Source organism: Poromitra crassiceps (genome assembly GCF_964638095.1).
Source record: "Poromitra crassiceps genome assembly, chromosome: 1".
NCBI lineage: Eukaryota > Metazoa > Chordata > Actinopteri > Beryciformes > Melamphaidae > Poromitra > Poromitra crassiceps.
The window spans coordinates 48,733,094-48,754,956 of record NC_139623.1 but is presented as its reverse complement, the minus strand read 5'-3'; the positions used below and the strand labels follow the sequence as shown (position 1 = coordinate 48,754,956).

General features: G+C 43.3%; 1 protein-coding gene across 1 annotated transcript in view; it reads left to right on the top strand.

Annotated features, from left to right (window-relative positions):
- Positions 1–21,863, top strand: part of emsy (EMSY transcriptional repressor, BRCA2 interacting) — a 51,051-nt gene that overhangs the window by 18,274 nt on the left and 10,914 nt on the right. Inside the window, exons 8-17 of the mRNA XM_083645579.1 lie at positions 3,160–3,394; positions 5,347–5,565; positions 5,860–6,009; positions 6,832–7,005; positions 7,171–7,307; positions 7,450–7,623; positions 8,230–8,413; positions 10,346–10,510; positions 16,344–16,499; positions 16,869–17,029. Of these exons, the coding sequence (XP_083501705.1) occupies positions 3,160–3,394; positions 5,347–5,565; positions 5,860–6,009; positions 6,832–7,005; positions 7,171–7,307; positions 7,450–7,623; positions 8,230–8,413; positions 10,346–10,510; positions 16,344–16,499; positions 16,869–17,029 (1,755 nt within the window). The remainder of the gene's footprint in view (positions 1–3,159; positions 3,395–5,346; positions 5,566–5,859; positions 6,010–6,831; positions 7,006–7,170; positions 7,308–7,449; positions 7,624–8,229; positions 8,414–10,345; positions 10,511–16,343; positions 16,500–16,868; positions 17,030–21,863) is intronic.

The window sequence follows — 21,863 nt, the reverse complement described above, 5'->3', positions numbered from 1 at the left end:
CTACCCATGTGAATGTGTTATCTGAAGGCAACTATGTTGACTTAGAAATATTGTCTGACTATGCATAAATTAACTTAATAAATGGACTCATCAGCATAAATGGTTATGTTAATATTATTGTTATTGTGACGGGACATTAGGCAGATCATATGCCTCTTGCATTTAGTTTTAAATTGCATTTAATTTTAAATAGCGGATTCATAATTCATCATTCACTACATATTCACTACATTGGTAGCCTTTAATCCTTCAATCGCACATCAGAGCGGGGTGCCTTTGACTTGAATATTAATTGTAGAGGGTTAGGTAAAATCCTATAATAAGAATGTGAAGGTAGAAGTGACTGTGTGTGTGAGTGAGCAGCTACTGTCTGTATGCATTTTACATGCAATCGCGCTGAATCTTTCATGAAGTGTAAAGGGCGTCCTTGCGGGCGACCTAACGGAGCCAGATTTTTATTTAGATAATTAGGGCTGATTAATGCCATGCTGCACAATGGCTGCGCAGCCTCCACCGCAGGGCCCGCCACCACCCGCCAAGCGTCATTGGCGACCAGATTTTACGTTTGACAGGTGACGCTCAGGGTTTACCTGCCACATAGCACGGTAGCAGGTCCCAAAATAGTCATCATGTCAAATTAAAACTGTGTTTCGGTGTGCAGCCGGCTAACATGAGTGCTCCCTGACTGAGACTGTCCCTAGTTTTCTGGCTGTTTCATTCTGGCTCTCCCGTATGAATCAATCGCTCACGGTTGTTTGCCGACGCTCGTATGATATGAGAAGATGAATCAAAATGCTTACAGCAAATAAAGCCAAATGGGAGCCGAGAGCGAGTGCAGGAGAGCTGACGCAGGTGCCAGGTGTGGAATGGAGTGGATTAAGGTGCTGGAGATTCAAGTTGTGCGCTGTCTGCACTGACACTGTCACAGTTATTGCTTTTAGATGCGTTGTTTTTTCATCAAGGCAATGTCCAGAAGATACTGGTTCATGAGTGTCTGTAAATGCAGATACATATGCTAGAGTAGGAGCGTGCATCTTGTCTGTTTTAATAATGAAAGCGTCCTTAACGAGAATGACATGCCTGTTCAATGCCAACCAATTAAATATTGTTGCTGCAAAATCGGCCTCTTAACAACACTGGAATAAAGATGAGAGGCTATAAAGAATAGGACTATAAGGAAATTAATGGATTCTTTTATAACGTCCTTTGTTTAATAGTGGCCGGGAACGTTACCGGCTACATTGGCCATCTGAAAAAAATGCCTAGTAGAATCCCTGACGTATATGTGACAAAAACGCGATGGCCGGTTAAAAAATATGCCTGGCGGGTGGATTTTTTCCATCTACCCGCCACCTAGCCTGTGAGTCAAAAAGTTCATTTGGGGCCCTGCTCCACCGCGCGAATCAGCCAGAGCGGAGCATCTGCAGGCTGCAGTTGAGGCAAGCTGAGCTCCAGGGAGAGGCAAGTCGTGGTTATTTTTTTAAATGCATCTTTCACAAATCCGATCATAGCAGTTCTTTTTATATACATTAAACACATATGCTCATGTTTTTGCATCTGTTGGTGAGCTATTTTTGACGATTTTTACGACATTTATGGGTCTGGGGAACACGCGGAAATCTCTGTCCCCGCTGCTCTGGCCAGCCTGCCAGCAAACAGTCCATACGAGTTGGGCGTGCAGAGAACGCAACATTTACACTCGATAAACTGCACGGGTATTCCGCTAGTATATATAACATGTACTGTATAGTATATATAACATATACTGTATAGTATATATAATATATACTGTATAGCTGTATAGTATATATAACATATACTGTATAGTAGGGGTGTCACGGTACACAAAAGTCACGGTTCGGTACTTACCTCGGTTTTGGGGTCACGGTTCGGTACGAATATGGCACGGTACGAAAACGGGGGAAAAAAGCAACAAATCCCAAATTCTGTTTTTTTCCCTTTGAATATGTCTGAATTCTGCTTTTTACGCTATTTTTACCATCAGAAATAGTGTCTAATATGTGGGAATGAATAAATGTCCACTATTTAATAAGATCTAGGCAATCCACACAAAAAGGTTTTACTCTAGAGCAGTGATTTTCAAAGTGTGGGGTGCGCCTCCCTCTCAGATGTCTGTATTCCAGCTGTTTGACAGGGCAAAGGCATTTCCCCCCACTTTAAATCTTTATTGTACACAAGTTTGTAAACAGAGCGCATGTGTGGAGTAGCCTAATACTCCCACCAACCCCTCCCCCTGTTGTATTTGTTTTATGTAGCATTTGCGTTTGATGTAAGCACTAATTTGGAATCCTATCTAAAAGCGGCCACTAGGCGGCAGTGTTTCTTTAGTCAACGTCAAAATACCTACATGTTCAGAAGAAGAATAAAACGGCAGAAGAAGAAAAACTTCTAACCCTGTTGAAAGATACCCCCACTGTCTGACAGACAACGGGGTGGGTTTCACTTTCCCAGTAAGTACGGGAAAGAACCCTGTCAGCGCCTTAACGTTATTGGATGTGAGTTTTGTTTAGCATAATATGATTACGTTCGGTCATCTAATGGATTATTGGAACATGACAAGGAGTCATCGCCTCTTCCTCACCGCAGCTTGCCTGTCTGCATCCGCAGATGTCTGCTTGACCGCATCACTCATCCCACGCGATGTATGTTGCTTGTTTACAAGTTAAAAGCTTTGTCAGTGTTATGTAACGTTTAGCCGCAACGCGCAACTATAAAGGACTTTGTCGCGGCTACGTAACGTTACATTGGCAAGCTTACCTCGTTGGCTTGATGTTGACAGAATTTGCAAAACAGCTTATCGCCACAAAACGTCCCATTCTGTGAACGTGGATTTCTATGGCCCTTGTGTTGTTTTGGTGTGTCCTGTGGCGTTTAATTCAATTCAATTCAATGCCGTTCAAACAGCGTTTAGGTGCTTCTGGATTTGACGTATTCGTCGTGTCGTTTCATGTACCGTGAAACGAGGTACCGTGAGGGTCGTACCGTAAATTCACGGGACGAATACATGTACCGTGACACCCCTACTGTATAGTATATATAACATATACTGTCTAGTATATATAATGATGCTCTTTGATGAAATGAAATGCTGAGCATGTTTTATATTTTCATTTTCTCTTATGTCTTATCTTGGACCAGGTGATCATTGTGACGACTTCTCCAAGCTCCAACTTCGTGCCCAACATCCTGTCCAAGTCTCACGCCCACAACCACCCAGCGCTGTCAAAGCTGGGCTCGGCGTCCATGCTGACGAGCTCCGGCCAGAAGCAGACAGTGGTCTTCCCAGCCGGCTCCAGCCCGGCTTCCAACCCCACAGTCACCACCACAGTGGTGTCATCCACTCCTTCTGTGGTCATGTCCACTGTGGCATCGTGTACGTCTTCCCTCCACACAACAATAAGTGACAAGTAGCAGTTCCTTAAATATGAATATTTTCTGGATTCGGACGGGTTAGGTTTCTTTAAGCGCAAATGATGCTCGAGCGAAATCGGCGGCGCTGACTGCGCCGAGGGGGTCGCCGCAGCTGGGCGTCCTCTCGGCGCAGCTCGGCGTAGGGGGCGTGCAGCTCGTCGAAAATGTGACTCTGCGCCGTCAATTCATTGTTGTGAGGAATGAGGAAATGCCATTTCCTCATTTAACGTGCTTGTCCCTCATCTAGCAAAGCCTTCTGCAGGCTCACTGGAATGAGTTTTGAAATGGAGGGACAATAAAATGTTCCCCCACCGACATGATTGCAAGTTCTTGGTAAACGACACCATAACGTTTTGGACAAGTTACGTTCGAGTATGCACAGTCTCGCTGTCGCCGCTCGGCAGCGGCAAGGCTCCAAGTCGTGGCTGCGCAAAACCATGCCGGGCGCTTTACTCCTCTATGACAGTAAACGGAATATCTTTGGGTTCTGGCCAAAACAAGACATTTGAGGTTGTCATCTTGGGCTTTTTGGAAACACTGTAATTTTTCATCATTTCTGACATTTTATAGACCAAAAAACGAATCAATCGATAAAATAATCGACAGATTAATCGAAAATGAGAATAATCGTTAGTTGCAGCCCTACATAGAGGCACTGTAGAATAGGGCTGGGCAATATAATCGATACAGCAATATATCGCGATATTTTATTTCCCGATACTGTATCGATACTTGCACGCCAAGTATCGTGATATTATTTTTTATTTTTTTGCAGGCCATGCCATGTCAGGCCTCTGCATCTGGTGATTCCCACCCCTAATCGATACTGTATCGATATTTCCCATATCGATGCGTTCAGTAACACTCAACACTCAGTAGTTTTGACTAAATCTGTCCACTAACTTATCAGTATAAAGTGATGTACATATTATTACACTACCTGGGTGGTACACAGTGTGTTGTATCTTTAGCAACAGTCTTTTCAATGGTCTTCCCAAAAAAGCTATTAAACAACTACAGCTCATTCAGAATGCGGCTGCTAGAGTTCTAACAAGAACCAAGAAAGCTGAACACATTACACCAGTTCTCAAATCCCTGCATTGGCTGCCAGTAAATCTTAGAATAGACTTTAAAATTCTGCTAATAGTTTACAAATCTCTCAACGGGTCAGGCCCACACTACATCTCTGAAATGCTTCTACACTATGAACCATCCAGATCCCTGAGATCTTCAGGCACTGGTCTACTAATTGTCCCGAGGACCAAATCAAAACATGGTGAAGCCGCGTTCTCCCACTATGCCTCTCATAACTGGAACAAACTCCCTGAACACATTAGATCTGCCCCTACTCTGCCTATTTTTAAATCCAAGCTAAAGACCTTTATGTTTACTCTTGCTTTTAACTGCTACTAAACTACTGCCTCTCTCGGCCTGTAATAAAAAAAAAAATTCCTGTACATTTCCAACAAATGGACTGTACATGTAATAATAATACTGAAGAATGCCTTGTAACTTATTTAAAACAGAAATAATGTTTCATGTTTGTTAATTTGAGTACGGTATATATTTTAACTAAAACTGTCGGCTGTGTTTTTTATGTGTTTTTTATATGTGCATTGCTTTGCTGCTTGTTTTTTCGATTATTTTTTTGTAAAGCACCTTGAATTGCCTTTGTGTATGAAAGGTGCTATATAAATAAAATTTGACTTGACTTGAATTTGACTTTAGCTTATTATTTAATTTTGAGTAAATTCTGTAGAATATCAATATGCAGCAATATGTATCGCATCGCAATATATCGTGATAGTCGTATCGTGACCCAAGTATCGTGATTCGTATCGTATCGTGAGATCCTTGCCAATACCCAGCCCTAGGTTACCTAGTCTGGTTTTGATCACTGTCCTTTTTTTTCAGGTGGGTCCTCTGCAGGTGTGAAGGTGGCCTCAGCCAGGCTTCCCTCACCAAAGACCCTTGTGGGGTCGCCCACGCAGATCCTGGCCCAGTTCCCGAAACAACAGTCCCCCAAGCAGCTCCAGCAGGGCTCGCCTCTAGTGGCTTCCAGTGTGAGCCAGGCCCAGACCTCCAGCACCCCGCCCGGCTCCAAGCCCACCATTCAGATCAAACAAGAGTCAGGTGAGCAGGAATAGCATGATTCCATTCATCATGACTCTATCTTCATGTTTTATTTACTGCAAACAAAAGACGAAGACCTAGCAGACGCCCGATATTTAGAACAGAAAATGTATAAGCGTTCATGAACTGGTTAGAGGTTGAATCAATATTGTATTGTATTATATTAGTCAATAATAGAGTAGCAAAATGAGACATTTACTTATTGAGAATACACAGTATACTGTATAACTAAGCATGTGTTATATTTGCTCTCTAGATGTCCTATGTAATGAGTAAATATACTGTATTTTGTAGGAGTGAAGATAATCACCCAGCAGGTTCAGCCCAGTAAGATCCTGCCTAAGCCTTCCTCCGTGGGCTTGTCCAGCAGCAGCTCCTCCCCGATCATGGTTGTCAGCAGCAATGGAGCCATCATGACCACCAAACTGGTCTCTCAGCCAACAGGTGGGTGAACTCAAACTCTCAAATTGTTTAAGCTGTGTATCAAATCCCTGTCATTGTGCAATGTCCTACTTCACATCTAAACTGAATGGCTTGAATCTTGCTATTGAAACTACCTGATCTTTGGTGCCAGGTGATGTCATGCTATAGAAACCAAAGATCAGCAAATAGCAGATGGCAATTGTAGATTCAAAAATGTCCAAACATCATAAGCAATGTCAGGTTAACAAGGAGATTAATGTACGTATACACAGACTGATAATGTATAATACAGTACATCATATTTTGTGTGTGAAAAAAGTTACATATTGTAACATTAATGTCATATTTATTTGCCAAAAACATCAGGTGGTGCTCACATTTTCTGTTTGAAACGATGCTTGAGTTGAGTAGCTGCTTGAGCACTAAAGCAGCTGATTCGTCACTACCCTAAAACAGTGGTTCTCAAATGGGGGTCCGGGGACCCCCAGGGGTCCGTGGCACTTTGCAAGGGGGTCTGCGAAAAGTTTTCAGGAAAATAGAAATAAAAAAAATTTTTTTTTGCAAAAGCTTCATAGTTCAACGAAAATATTGTATGCTTTAAATCTAAAATGGTTCATGGATTATATTCTAATCTAACCTATACATTTAAAAGTCAAGCACATTACCGTGGAAACAATTAAGCTTAGCCCAAAATCACAAATCAGAATGAGGGGGTCCCCGGCATATTTTCTTTCTTGTAAGGGGGTCCTTGGCTGAAAAACATTTGAGAAACTCGGCCCTAAAAGACTCGTTCCTGTTAATGTGCTTTATGAAGTAACACTGCTACATTTCCTTTACACACAGGTACCCAGGCCACCTACACGAGACCCACCGTCAGCCCCGGCATTGGCGCCAGAATATCGGCATCCGCGGGCGGGGCCACGTACGTCAAGACCACGAGTGGCAGCATCATCACAGTGGTGCCCAAGTCTCTGGCCACGCTGGGCGGAAAGATCATCAGCAGCAACATTGTGTCCGGTGAGTTCACTTCGTCCTTTAGCGGCACCGCAAGGACACATCTAAATCCATACAAATTGTTAACAAGTTGAAGTTAACGGGTTTAAAGAAGGAATTTGTTCCCTTCCTTCCAGGACACTTCACAATAAAATGTTCCGATTATTATTATTACCATTTTTTTTAAAGGCACGACGACTAAGATCACCACCATCCCCATGACCTCCAAGCCAAATGTCATTGTTGTCCAGAAAACCACGGGGAAAGGAGCGACCATCCAAGGACTGCCTGGCAAGAATGTGGTCACCACACTTTTAAACGCTGGGGTCAGTTGAACACCGTATCATGATAGAGCCTTTTTGCTTTTCCGTCCAGGGCAATGAGAACATTTTGACACCAGTTGGATATTATGGTGTATCGGCCCAAGCCCTTAGCCCAGTCTAATCCATACGCTTCTCTGTGCACAAGGGTGAGAAGAGCCTTCAGGCCGTACAGGGGAGCAAGCCTGCCATTATCACCGCCTCCAGACCCATCACCAAGATGATTGTCACCCAGCCCAAAGGCCTGAGCTCTGGCTCCCAGGCCACTGCCACCAAGATCATCCCCACCAAGATAGTGTACGGCCAGCAAGGCAAGACACAGGTGAGCCAGCGCTCCTCCGCCATCACAGCTAATATCTGTCTCTCTCTCTCTTTCGTTTTTTTTATTTGTTCACTTCTTTATGGCCTGACCACATCAAGAAATGAGTTCACTTCCTCCAGGCTATTTCCCGTTAAAAGGCTTCAGTTTCAAACGTTTTCTTCAAAACAATACAACAGATGGCTCGCGGTATTGACAGTCACAAAGGTGGGAAGCAGCTTCATGTAGCTTTAGTTCTGTTTAGTTCAGTGGATGCAGGTCAGCCACTTCCCAGGGCGCCCTCCACTCCCCACCTCCTACAGCGGATATCTTGGTTACAACTAGATTGAGCTAAGAAAGCAGTTTTGTGTTTATATGTGTGGTATACAGTAAATATCAGTTTTGGGAGCTGACAATCTCTAGTTCAAGTTCAGGGGCAGGCGTGGGCTAAACGGTCTCAGACAATGGAGCGAGGTAACCATGCCCATTTAGGAGACCGGAAAAGTTACCATTTCATATCATTGGCGCTGCCTGTAATGAGTCATCTTGCTAGTGTACTATTAAGTATCATTGACTGAACATCACGCAAACTCCGCCAGTGAGTCTTGTCTCTTCTCTGTTTCCTTCCAGGTTCTCATCAAGCCCAAGCCAGTGTTCCAGGCGGCGGTGATGAGCGAGCAGACCAGACAGCTGGTCACGGAGACTCTGCAGCAGGTCTCACGGGCCTTGGACCCAGGACAGAGCCAGACCTCCGCCCAGGAGGGGGTGGCCAAGGACGAGTCTGCCGGCTTCATAGAGAGCAGCACCTTATCCGGTGAGGCCTCCCACTGCAGCGTCCGAGGCAGACTTTCATTTGACATGGAATGGGGACAACACATGATAGCTTCAACCATATCACTGTATGGTATGGTGCTTGACTCTTTCGACAACCCAATCGCCAGAATAAAACATTGACATTCGACCTGCCTGCAAACAAGAGGGACGTTACGTACAATCTCAACGTACATTTGAAGCAAAATGTCAGCATTTTACATTTCAAAAGCCTCGACATTTTACGTTTCTGCAAACCTCCGATCTCCATGTAAATTTGAAAACCTTGCTGCCCTTCCAACGTTAAACGCAAGTAAAACAACTTTAACAACTTTGGTTATGTTTACGCAAATAAAACAACTTGGTTATGGTTAGGCTTAAAGAACAAAAACTTTAAATCTGACTTACTATTGAAATGTAGACTTTGACGCGAACACAGCTCTCAGGTGTGAAAGGGTAAAACTAACTCCATCCACCGTGCTATTTCAATAGCAGACTATAACGTTGATATACACGTATCTAGAGACGTGATATGCAACATATTTTTGGTTTCAGAGTAGGGATGCACATTTTCCACAAATTCCGAAATCGATCATTGGTAACGTTAACGAGCAATCAATCGAGTAATTGTAATTAAAAATACAAAATTTTCCAAACCATACCAAATGCATTTTTTCCTCAATAAAACCTTTATTTATACAGCAGCAACTTATTGTATATTTCTCACAGCATTGCATAGCCTACGCTATGAAACACATAAAAACGTAGAGGCATAACTTTTAGACATGTCAACATTTGCCCAGAATCCCCGCCGCGGCCGCTGCCTGGGTCCAACAGGGGCTCACTTACCGCAGATTGTTTATTTTTTCTGCTGCAGTGCGTCGCTTAAACGCTGATGCCGAGTTGCTCAGCTCCAGTCCAGGTGAGACTAGGATCCCAATGAACATTGTTCAAGTGATTGTTGTTGTACGTGCGCCGCAACTCTTCCTCTTCCTTGCTGATGGTAGGTTGCTCCAGGTTTGAGGAAGAGGAGCCAGCCAATTTATCCGAATGAACACTGTTCAAGTAGAGCATCTCATGACTTGTCTGAAAAGGGCTATAGTGATGTAGCTGAGTGTCCGGGTCCGCCTATTACTTACACTTTGTTAATAAAACAATAAACGAGAGTCAGGCTGTAACGTTATAACACGCTTCCACATTTAGACAGCTAGCGCCTAGTGTTAGCAGACTCGTCAACACCGGCTCTCGTCAACAACATTCCTGTTCTACGGTAACTCTGAGGGGACATCCACAGAGCCTTGCATACACACTGAACAGTCTGTTACAGTGATATCATTGCGCCCTCCGGAGGATCATTGAAAAATGATTTGAAAACACCGTTCTACTGACAGAATGCTTTTTGTTTTGTTTTGATCGAGTACATTTGCACATGCTCGAGTAAATCCTTAACGAGCGAGTAATCGAGCCTCAATTAATTGTGTGCATCCCTAGTTCAGAGATGTTGATATTCTACATATCCGATTCCGTGGATTGCAGAAATGTACAATGCCATGTTTTATTCTGGCGACCAGGCTGCTTTCAAGGGCAAGTAAAACTACCATCAGATGATAGTGGTATTAGTATTTTGTATTACTACTAGTATTTTGCATGCTGGCCAAGATAGAAATTACTTTTTTGCAATCTATGGAGAATTTTGATGTCTCTTTCTGGGAAATCTGCATAATTTACATCAGTATGTTTTCACTCTGCCTGCACTGACTGACTCTTTCTAAAGAGTGGTTCACCTTCTTTAGCCACTAGCCAGTATAATTGAGCCAGTATTCACCCTGCTGCTCAAAACGCAAAAAGCGAATGTCTGCAATGCGAATCTCTGGGACTGCGAGGTGCGTTTTAAAATTCAAAATTGTCCCCGTCATTTCCCCCTGTGGTTTGTCAGAGCCTCAGCCTGTAGTACACGTGGTGACCTCCAGAGAGCAGGACTGGGCTGAGCAAGAAGTTTCCGTGGAGTCCAGCCCCACCATCATCTACCAGGATGTGTCTGGAGGGGAGTCCCAGTCAGCCACGTCCACTATCAAAGCCCTGCTGGAGCTGCAGCAGACAGGTGAGGGCAGCGGCCATGCGCCACTTTCTGTCACATAAGGGACAAGCAACTTTGGTGATTAGGAAAAGTATCATACTATAAAGCACGGTATCTCTCTGTTTGTGTGTGTGTGTGTGTGTGTGTGTGTGTGTGTGTGTGTGTGTGTGTGTGTGTGTGTGTGTGTCCGCATATCTCGAGAACCGTTTGTCCCATCTACTTCACACTTGGCGGGTGTGTTGCTGGGAATATTAATCAATATTCCAATATACTGAATATTAATAAACAAGCAACCCCTGCTGGTTGAACAAGCACTGCACTAGTATAAATAAATTGGCTTAAAGGTGTATGAGTGCATATTACTCATCAGAATCAGAATCACTTTTATTGCCACAGTATGCAAGATTACATACGAGGAATGTGTCTTAGTGTCATTATGCAGCGTAGCGGTCATGTCAATATTCAGAGATAAAGAAATAGGAAAAACAACAAAAAGACAAGCACAACGTTGCAAGTGCAGTCCAATATATACAATATATACATACACGTGTGGAGGAGGCATAAAATATGAATTTACATTAATTTACAGTCCGAGTTAAATAGGCATTAAATTAATTATGAGTTACAGTCTAAGCGGTGCACGATGTAGTTAGCAAGAGTAATCTAATGGTATAGAGTTCTGGTAGAAGAAGCGAGTGAAGCCCGGTGGCAAAGTGATGGTGGGGAAGGCTCATGTCAGTGGGGGGGATTCAGCTGAGTTCAGGAGGAGGTAGTGGGGTTTGTGGGGGGTGTTAGTAGAGACCTTGGTGGAAGGGGCTTACGGGCCTTGTTTGTGAGGCTGATGGCAGTTGGGAAGAAGCTGTTCTTGTGGCGAGAGGTTCTGGTCTTGACAGACCTCAGTCTCTTGTAGGGCTGGGACGGATCACGGATAATCCGTGACCCGTACGGATCAGCCCCCACGGTTCGGCACACGGTTCGGAACGTTGTGGTCCGCGGACCCCCCCCCCCCCCCCCCCCCTTCGTTTCATTTAACGTTTAACGTTAGTGTATGAGAACGCCTGCAGCGCAGCCAGACACAGACAGGAATCATCATGGCAAGCACAAGTGAGCTTCCTCATCCCTTCGCTGTAAAGTCTCTCTGAAGGCTGTGGCTAGTGGCTACTAAAGACAGCGTCACACAAACTTATTTCAACACCTCTGAAAAAGCACAGGAATGCGAGCAGCATGTTGCGCGCTGCACAACATAGCGAGAGCCACAACACGCACACACACGCGCACACACGTTTCACGAACACATATCACCGGATGGTGAAATGTTGCCTTGGACACATAACAACAAAACAACACGTGGGGCCACCGAGTAGCATAACGTAGCATCAACGTTATGTTTCCAGACTCACCCGGTCTGGTCTGTAGCCTACCCGTGTCAAGTGACTACGTTAGCACGCAACAGCCAGGAAGTTAGGCGCAGTGCCACCTAAAACAGGAAGTTGCCTTCAGAGTAAAAGCATAAATTGGGTCATGAGGAAAAAAATATTTTTTGAGCTGTGCAGGGCAACAAATGGTTAGAGAAGTATAATAGTATTAAAAATTCAAATCGAAAATCAAATTTTGAGAGAAAAAATCTGATATAGCCTATTTTTTTTTTTGCTGATCCGAAAAATCCGTGATCCGTGGCTCAAAATCCGTCACGCGATCCGATCCGTGGGTTTTCTGATCCGTCCCAGCCCTAGTCTCTTGCCAAGGGGGAGTGTTTTGAAGACTTTGTGGCCAGGGTGGGAGGGGTCGGCCATGATCTTACGAGATCGCTTCAGTGTTCTGGCTGCATGCAGGTCCTGAAGGGATGGCAGGTTGCATTCGATCACCTCCTCAGCACAGCGGATGATGCGCAGCAGTCTGTTAATGTCCTTGAGAGTGGCAGCAGCATACCAGACGGTGATGGAGGAGGTGAGGATGGACTCTACGATGGAGGTGTAGAAGTGCACCATCGTTGCCTTTGGTACATAATGTGACACTTAGATCAACTAGACAGCATAGCCAGTGTCACCCTTTTTATGGTATTTATACCAAAAAGAATGGGGCAGAAATATCCAAATGCAGGCAGGGCATTATCAGGGTTTCTAAAAACATCAGCTGAAAAATTGCTATTGGTGTTAAAACACATTATTTTATTGAATACCACATAACCTTCACACAGTGAGATATAAGATCCAAACTCTGAGCCTGTGTTTAGTCCTCCTTAGATGATGAAGAGCCGCCCTCTCCATTTTCATCTTTCTTATTAAAATCATGATGTTCTGGGCATTAGGGCCTTCATCACACCTCAGGTCATTTGCAATAATAAAGATGACTTCTTAATGTTCTTTGCTCAGTTCTTACCACGTTCTTTCAGAATTGTATGTTAAAGTGCTGATCCAAGATCTCAACACTTCTCATATAGCATTCAATGAAGCACTTCAAGTAAATTGATTGCGCCAATCAGACAATATAGAAACACTTGTAGCTAGATTTCTCATGCCCCCAAAAAAATCTGATTTCTCCAGAATTGTTGTTCTCTGAAGCTGACGCTAAAACACTTCATTGAAAGCCAGTCTAATGAAATTATTTCAGCTGGGTTAACACAACCGCTCCTTGAGGGTTTACAGACTGAGTAAAATCCTCTCAAACCACACTGGAAGAATTTCTCTGGTCAGACATCTGATTAAAAAACAAAAAAACAAACAAACGTATCCACCTTATTTCTAGCTGCCATGATGCCTATGGGTGCTATCCGGTGTAATAGACGTTTTTTTTTTTTTTTTTTGCAATTTTCAAAACGTAAAACAGAAACAACAACAAAAGGCTCAGACAGAGAAAGAAAAAACAAACAAACATAGTTCACATTCCAATAATACAGCTTGGCACTACCAGCCACGTAAAGTCCCCATGTGCCTGCAAGGGATGTGCGTGGGATCCCACGCAAAGGGTCCATGAGAAGTCAGTTATGCGAGTCACGTACTGCTATTAACCTCATCCAAATAGGCCAGAAACGGGTCCCAGATAACCAAGAACTTCCCAAGAGAATTTGTCCTCAAAAACCGGAGCCTCTCCATACGTATAACCGAGATCATGTCCGTCAGCCACAGCTGAAAAGAAGGTGTAGAGGGAGACTTCCACTCCCTCAGAATGAGTCTCTTGGCGACAGTCGTTCCCTGCGTCAGAGACTGTCCCTACTGCCGTAGGGAGGAGCAGAGAGAATTCCGAGCAGCCGAAGATGGCGAGTTCCGCCTCCGGCTGAAGGGTTGTTCTATATGCCTTAGAGTACCAGTGAAATATTTTGGCCCAAAAACCAGATAATGAAGCACAAAACCAAAAAGCATGGGACAATGTACGCTCTAACACCTGACACCTATCACATAGTGGTGAGACAGAAGGGTAGATCTTGTGCAATCTAGACTTGGAATAATGGAGACGGTGAATGACTTTAAATTGGATCAGCTGGTGTCTGCTATTAATTGAGCAGAGTTGGACCACAGATAGACTCCTGTCCCAAATAGCTTCAGACAATTCAACACCAAGTTCCTCCTGCCATGCCTCTTTAATCCTCTCAGTGGGGGCTCTGATGCAGCCATCAAATAAACACACAAATCTAGAAATAAGATGCCTGGAGTGCAGGGGAATCGATAAAACATAAAAAAAACATTTTCATTTGGGAGAACTTCAAATTCACGAATCTTGGATCTAACATAATTTCTAACTTGTAGGTATCTAAACCAGTGTGTGTTGGGCAACTCAAATTTCCTCTTCAGAAGATCAAAGGATGCGAAATGACCATCTTTGTATAGGTCTCTGATGGAAACCAGTCCCTTCTCACTCCAGGCATGGTCATTTTTGTCTGACCATGGAGCTAAAAAAGAATGATTAAAACAAATTGGTGTGTGGACAGAAACAACCGGTAGATTCAGAAAACCCCTAACTTGGTTTAGAATTCTGACAGTTTTTCACAACAAAACTTAAATTCCGTGAAGTCCCAGGCTGCTCTTGCTTAGAAAATAACATAGCTGGCAGAGAGGAGTTGGCAATAGAATTGGGCTCCATTTTCAGCCACAGGGGGGCCCCGATAATTAAATTGCTAGGGGTCCCTTGCCGCCAAAACATTAGGGCCCTGACATTGGCAGCCCAGTAGTAGTGTCTAAATACAGGTAACGCTAGTCCTCCTTCAGATTTGGGTTTTTGCAAGTGATTTTCTGAAATTCTATGGTTCTTATAATTCCATATGTAGGACAGAATTATGGAGTCCAGTTCTTTAAAAAAAAAAGACGTACGAAAGATGGGAAGATTTTGACACCGATAGAGGAACCTAGGAAGTGAAACCATCTTAACTGAGTTTATACGACCAATCATAGACAGAGGCAAGGTTTTCCAGTTTTCTATACATTGTTTAAGTCTTGAAACAAAATCACCAAAATTCAAATAAATATTAGTTTAGGGTCTCTAGGTATGGTCAAGCTAAGATAAGTGAGGTGGTCCTTTGCCAATTTGAATGGGAGATTTTCAAGGAAACCAGGAGTAAAGACATTAGTGAGAGGCATAAAGTCGCTCTTTGTCCAGTTAATTGTGTATCCAGACAGCTTGCCGAAGGAGGTGATTAATTCTAGGAGAGGGGGGATCGATGTTTCTGAATTATGTAGGTATAATATTACATCGTCGGCGTACGAACTAATACGCGTGTAATAGACGGTTTTAACTGGACAAAAAAAGCCCGTCTATGAGGGTTTTACAGCAGAGCCATTCTGCTCTACAGCCGTAAGGGTTAATATGTCACTTTTATAAGTTTAGAAAAAAATGTAGATGGTCAAAGTAACCATTTATATTACCATTGTGTGCTCAGTTGATCAAAATAACGGCTATTTTGAAATCAGTTTTTTGTTTTCAGCTTTATTTTATGCATTAAATGTCGTTCGGGTGCTGGGATAACGTAATGCATTATGGGTAGTCAGCTACTGTGGCTAATGCTAGCGGCTAACGTTAGTTACTTTACATGGCAGTAAAACGCCACTGAATGACCAAATCGATTTAACTTTTAACCATTTCGAGTAACACTGTTTCCATATGGACCCCCAGCGTTGGTTTGTTGTTTATAACGTGACTATATTTATAATGTCTTAGACTGTTTTCAATAATGAAGACTACTTCACTAGTCAATGATTGTTTATCCATCCCATTCACTAATCCATGGTTCCTTTCCATTCATCTCTCTCTCCCCTGCAGCAACGCCCTCAGGTTACATCAGCCATTCATAAATATGCACGCCCTCTTTATCCCTGTCCAATCAATGTCTCCCACGCTTTCCCTCTCTTCGGCTGTTGCCAATCACCTAAATTAAGTTCTATTTAAGACTCTTGCAAGTTGTAACTCACCCTGTTTGTTCACCCATATAGCTGCTGTTCCTGCGTTGCTGCTGCTTCGCCCCTCCTCCTCCCCTGAACACCACCAATGTCATGACTCCAGTAGAACTCCCTATGGGGGTTCTCTATCCTATAAATCACTGACGTCCTCCTCTTGTCTCAGAGGAGCGTCATCATTCCATGGAGTCATTCGCCAAATCTAAGTGTTGTTTTATCATTAAAGTTTATCGTACTTTCCTTCTAGTCTCTCATGATTGAAATAGCGTTCATAACGTACTCCGGTTTCCGGTTTATAATTCGGGTGTGAATACAGCCGAGTATAACAAAGGAAATGGCAAGCTGCAACAATAAGTCACGTTAAACCAGAACTTGTCTTGTACCCATAATTATTTTACAGTGGGGCATTCAAAAATAAGGTGGATATAGTCCTCTGCGATTATGAATAACATTGGTGTTTGCCCTCCTAACAGTGAAGGAGAAGGCAGAGTCCAAACCCAGACAGCACACCATTGACCTGAGCCAGATGGCCGTGCCCATCCAGTTGGCTCAGGAGAAGAAGCCCAGCCCAGAGTCGCCGAGGCCCTCCACATCAGAGGCCGAGTCCAGCGCCGACTATGTCACAGCAGGTGTGCCTCCACAATCTGAAAAATACATCCATTGTTAGATCCCGGTTAGGGTGGAACATCGTTTGGAAATTTCCCGGGAAGATACCTCAAATTAGACTTTTTTAAAATGATTTATTGTTATTATTATTCTTTGTGAGAATGAAAGGGAATGAAAGCCTTACACTTTTTTTGTAAATAAATAGAAAGGTTTATAGCAGTTACACCATCTGTAATATGGTATGTAACTATGAATGTAACTATGAATTATATCTATCTGTATGCAAGCTACAGTGTAGTTGGGGGAGAATGGAGCTCTTGTCATGAGTGCTTTACATAATAGCAGGTGATTAATGCTAAACATGACTGCATGCCTGGTGTTTACCTGACCAGGTAAAGCGGGCAGAGTGGCTCCGCCCTGCAACGACGACAACGTGGTCATGTCCTCCAGCCAGCAGCCAGGGAAGCCTTACAAGGCCAGCAGCCAGGTGACGCTGGTGACCAAGCCAGCGCCCAGCTCCACTGCAGCCCCGCCCTTACACCTCAGCCAGATGGTGAGGCCACTTGATAGCATGATAGCATTAAAAAACAACAAACAATGTTAAATTTGTTCAGATGATATATTAAGGGAATAACTCTACCCCGGATGCTCCTTCTTGTATTTCCGCACATACAGTCAAGAGCTAAAGTGGCTGATATAGATTTTTGTATTCTGTGTCGCTTTCATCAGAATTAATGTTTTACTGAACGACTGCACAGCAAGGCCCTAAGTCTATAGAGAGGCAAAGTGACCGCTAGGGCTGTGAATCTTCACTGGCCTCACGATTCGATTCGATTCGATTACGATTCAGAGGGCTACGATTCGATTTGATAACAATTATCGATGCATCTTGATGCATCTCGATGCATCTTAAATCGATGCATCACTTTTTTCCCCGAATACATGATTTATTTTCTCACTTTCTTTTTTCTCACTGTGTGGCTACTTTTAACACATTGACTGCCAGCCGTTTTTTTTTTGCTGTAGGTAGCTTTTGCCAAGCCGTTTTTTTGAGGATTCTGGCTCATTTTACAAGAGCCGAGGATTCTTTTCTGCTTGGAGTTTGTCAACACAAAGTTCACAAAAGTACTAATAGAATGTGTGCTTTCTCTGTCTAAAAGAGTTAGTTTGTAGAGTTAGTAGTTATGTAGATATTAGCCGTTGAGTACAGCATGGTTTTAGCGTCTGAGAGTGAAAGCTGAGATAATCGCAGTTTTGTGAAATTCAATCAAACAGGCAGAACAGTCACTTTAACCATTTATTTTTGGCATCAGTGAGAGATCAGACATCCAAACAATATAGTTCCGAACGCCCTCTCCTTCAACTCCTCCCTCCGTGGGCGTGTCTAGTGGCTTTCAGCCTGCGTTTGTCACAAGCGAGTGCTCTGCTGCTGAGTTTGAGCAGCCTCCCTCCCTGGCAGCGAGTTTGAGCAGCCTCCCTCCCTGGCAGCGAGTGTGGATAGGTCTCACTCGTCTCTTGGGTTTGAGAGCCCCGATGAAGCCCCGTGCGACTCTAGGCTTTATGCTGCTCACCCAGTCCATTTCTGGAACCCCCCACCGCAGCAGCGCGAAAGCGTCCCCGCCTACAGTATGAGAATGAGGCTCGTTCGTTTCTGACTGTAAAATCGCCAAGCCATTTCCTTGAGAATGGAGGAAGCAGCCGCGGGAGGCGGCTGCTTTTGGTTGACTTTCTATCTGTCGGGAGAGGACCGTCGCCACCTAGCTGGTCGGTAAAATAGATTATACACATTCAATACTTCCAATATCTCCATAGGAGACGCGGGGGGCATTGATCCACGTAGCACCGTCAAAAAAAAAAAAACGAAAAAAAGTGCATTTAGAATTGCATTGTATTATGATCCATAATTAAAATAAACAACTGCATGTACTTCCATTATATTTTATTTGATTATATAAATTGAGAGAGGAAAATCCCGCACACTGACTTCACTTCAGACTTTTTATTGGCAACGTTTCGGTCACAACAAGACCTTCATCTGGCAAGAGTGATAGAGAGATTTGATTATATAAAAAAATAAAATAATAATAATCGATTTTTGATATTTGTGAATCGATGCAGAATCGTGCAGGTCCGCATCGCGATGCATCTTATAATCGATTATTTTTGACACCCCTAGTGACCGCCTACTTCCTGCTTCAGCACTGTACCAGAGATTTTCATCCGCCATTTATTTTCCCATACACATTTCGTAAAATGCTTATAAAAATTGTTTTACTTGGTCAAACCAAACAGTACAGATATATTTAGAGACAGGAGAAATCGCATAACATTTCACTGGGACTAAAATGTAAAAAGAATTCGGGTTTAAAGAAAAAAAAATTCGACGTTGTCTTTTTTTTAGTTTTGGTCCGAGTGAAATGTTCTATGGTCTCTCCCGATTATAGAGTTAGCTGAACCGTTTGGTTCGACGAAGTACGGTAAACCGATTTTATAAGCATTTTATGAAATGTCTATGCGAAAATAAATGGCAGATGAAAATCTCTGGTACAGTGCTGAAGCAGGAAGTGACGTTCCACTTTACCTCTCTATAACCAGACTCTTCTCTTCTGTGCTTCCTCAGTGGTAGAACGAGTTACCAAACTCCATTTGATCCATAGAGTCCCTCAGTCTTTAAGAAAAGTCTAAAGACCCAGACGTTCTCTGTCTCTTTACGTCCTCCATATCTGCCTCGGGAATTTCCACAGATATTCGTGACTGTTGTTTACATTCACCCAAGGGCTAATGAAAAAAATGCATGTGAAACCATCCATCAAGTCATACAGAGGCTACAATCTATATCCCCGGATGCCCCCAATATTATCCTTGGTGACATGAATCACTGCACTCTGAAAAATACACTGAGAGATTTCCATCAATATGTCACATGCCCGACTAGAAAGGACAAAATTCTAGATCTATGTTATAGCAATGTTAAAAATGCATACAAATCTATCCCCCTTCCACCCCTGGGCTCGTCCGACCATAGCTGCATTCAGCTCATACCGGTCTATCGCACTGTACTAAAGCGAGGTGCAGTACAGAGCTTTCGTGTGAGAGACTGGAACGAAGACGCCTGTCTCACTCTGCAGGGCTGTCTGGATGCGACTGACTGGGACATGTTTAAAGATTCCTCTGACGACATCAATGAGCTGACTGATGTTGTGAGCAGTTGGGTTACATATTGTGAAAGTTGTATTATTCCTGACAAATTAGTGAAAGCCTATCCCAATGGTAAGCCGTGGGTCTCAAAGTCTCTTAAAAAGCTTCTGTACATGAAGAAAAAAATCTTTAGAGAAGGGAATAGGCTAGATCTATATAATCTACAGAAAGAAATTAAACGTGAAATCAGGTCCTGTAAGCTGAAATACAAAGATAAAATTGAGTCTCAGCTCAGAATGAATAATCTAGGCTCTGCCTGGGACAGCTTGAAAACGATCACGGGGACCAAAGAATCTGGTAGAAAAAAAGTTCAGCTCAAGGAATACAATTCAGACGCCGAGCTGGCTCAATGCCTTAATGATTTTTATGTTCGATTTGATGTTCATGATTTTAACAACAAGCACTCCGAAATCAGAAACAATCTCCAGGTGGCTCCACCGTTGAATCCCTTTTTTGATGAACATGATGTAATCTGTGGCTTTAAAAAGTGCAAGCCCAGGAAAAGTCCTGGCCGCGATGGACTTAGCGGTCGCCTGCTAAAAACATGTGCTGACCAGCTTGGTCCCATTTTTAGTTTCATTTTTAATTTGTCTCTCTCTCAGCAGAAGGTGCCATCCCTGTGGAAGCAATCCATAGTGGTGCCCGTTGCTAAAATAAACAGTCCCAAAAGCTTGAACGACTTCCGGCCTGTTGCTTTAACCTCTCTGGTTATGAAGCAATTTGAAAAGCTAGTTAAAGCAGAGCTCCTAGCAAAAACTGAGCACCTGCTCGATCCCTTTCAGTTTGCGTATAGAGCTCAGAGAGGTGTACAAGACGCCACAGCTACCCTACTCAACCTTGTCTGTAAGCACTTAGAAGGCAGTGGGAACCACGCCAGGCTGCTTTTTGTAGATTTTTCTTCAGCGTTCAATACGATCCAGCCTCACATTTTGGTTGAGAAACTTGTACGCCTTTTCTGCTTAGACGCGGGTCTTGTTGGATGGATCTTGGACTTCCTTACAAATAGATCACAACAAGTAAGAGTAAACGGAACTCTGTCCAGCTTCTTAACATCCTCGACCGGCTCACCACAGGGTTGTGTCTTGTCTGCCTTCTTGTATATTCTGTATACAAATGACTGTTTTAGCCGTCATGCTGACAGATTCATCATCAAGTACGCTGATGATTCCATCATTGTCAGCTTGCTTGATGAGGATGAGGTCGGCCATGGCCAGGTTTTAAATGATTTTCTGTCATGGTGTGAAGAAGCCTTCCTCCAACTTAACGTCTCAAAGACTAAAGAGATCTGTGTTGATTTTAGACGATCCTCCCCAGTTCCCCAGAACAGTGTTGTCCATGGGCAACCAGTAGACATGGTGACCAATTATAAATATCTTGGCACTATTTTTGACAGCAAGTTGAAGTTCGATCTAAACTGTGAAATGCTGTGCAAAAAAGGTCAACAACGTCTTTTTTGCCTAAGGAAGCTTGCCAGATTCCAGGTTGACAGGACTCTGATGAAACTGTTTTATTGTGCCTATATCGAGTCTGTAATCTCATTTTCTATTATCTGTTGGTATGGAAACCTTGGTATTCAAGGGAAGAACTCTCTCGGGAGGATTGTGAGAGCGGCATCTAAAATAGCCGGAGTAAATTTTAGTAGCCTGGACCACATTTTTAACAAACAGGTGCTTAAAAAGGCCATGTCCATTCGCATGGACGATACTCATCCTCTCTGCCCAGAGTATGTGCTGCTCCCTTCGGGCCTTCGGCTAAAGGTTCTGAGGGCTACGAAAAACAGATACAAACTGTCTTTCGTTCCTGTTTCCATCACAGCTTTAAATGCTGCTGAGAGGAGGAGATAGTGCTCTCTCTCTCTCTCTCTCTCTGTCTCGCTCCCTTTTCTCTGTCTCTCTCATGCAGCTTAAACGCTGCTGGGCGGAGGAGATGATGCACTCTCTCTCTCTGTCTCTCTTCTTAGGTAGGTAATGTTGCTGCTACTAATATTCTTTATATTTTATATTCGAGATATATTTTTATCTATTTTTTACCTACCTATTTATGCGAGCTCAAATAGTCCTGGACTCTTATTACTTTTAAGTTCATGTACGTGTCTTCTACTACTTTTAAGTACATTGTACGTGTCTTTACTATTTTTAAGTACATTGTACAGATCCCTTGAGGTGTGTTTTTACTTTACTTTTATCCTG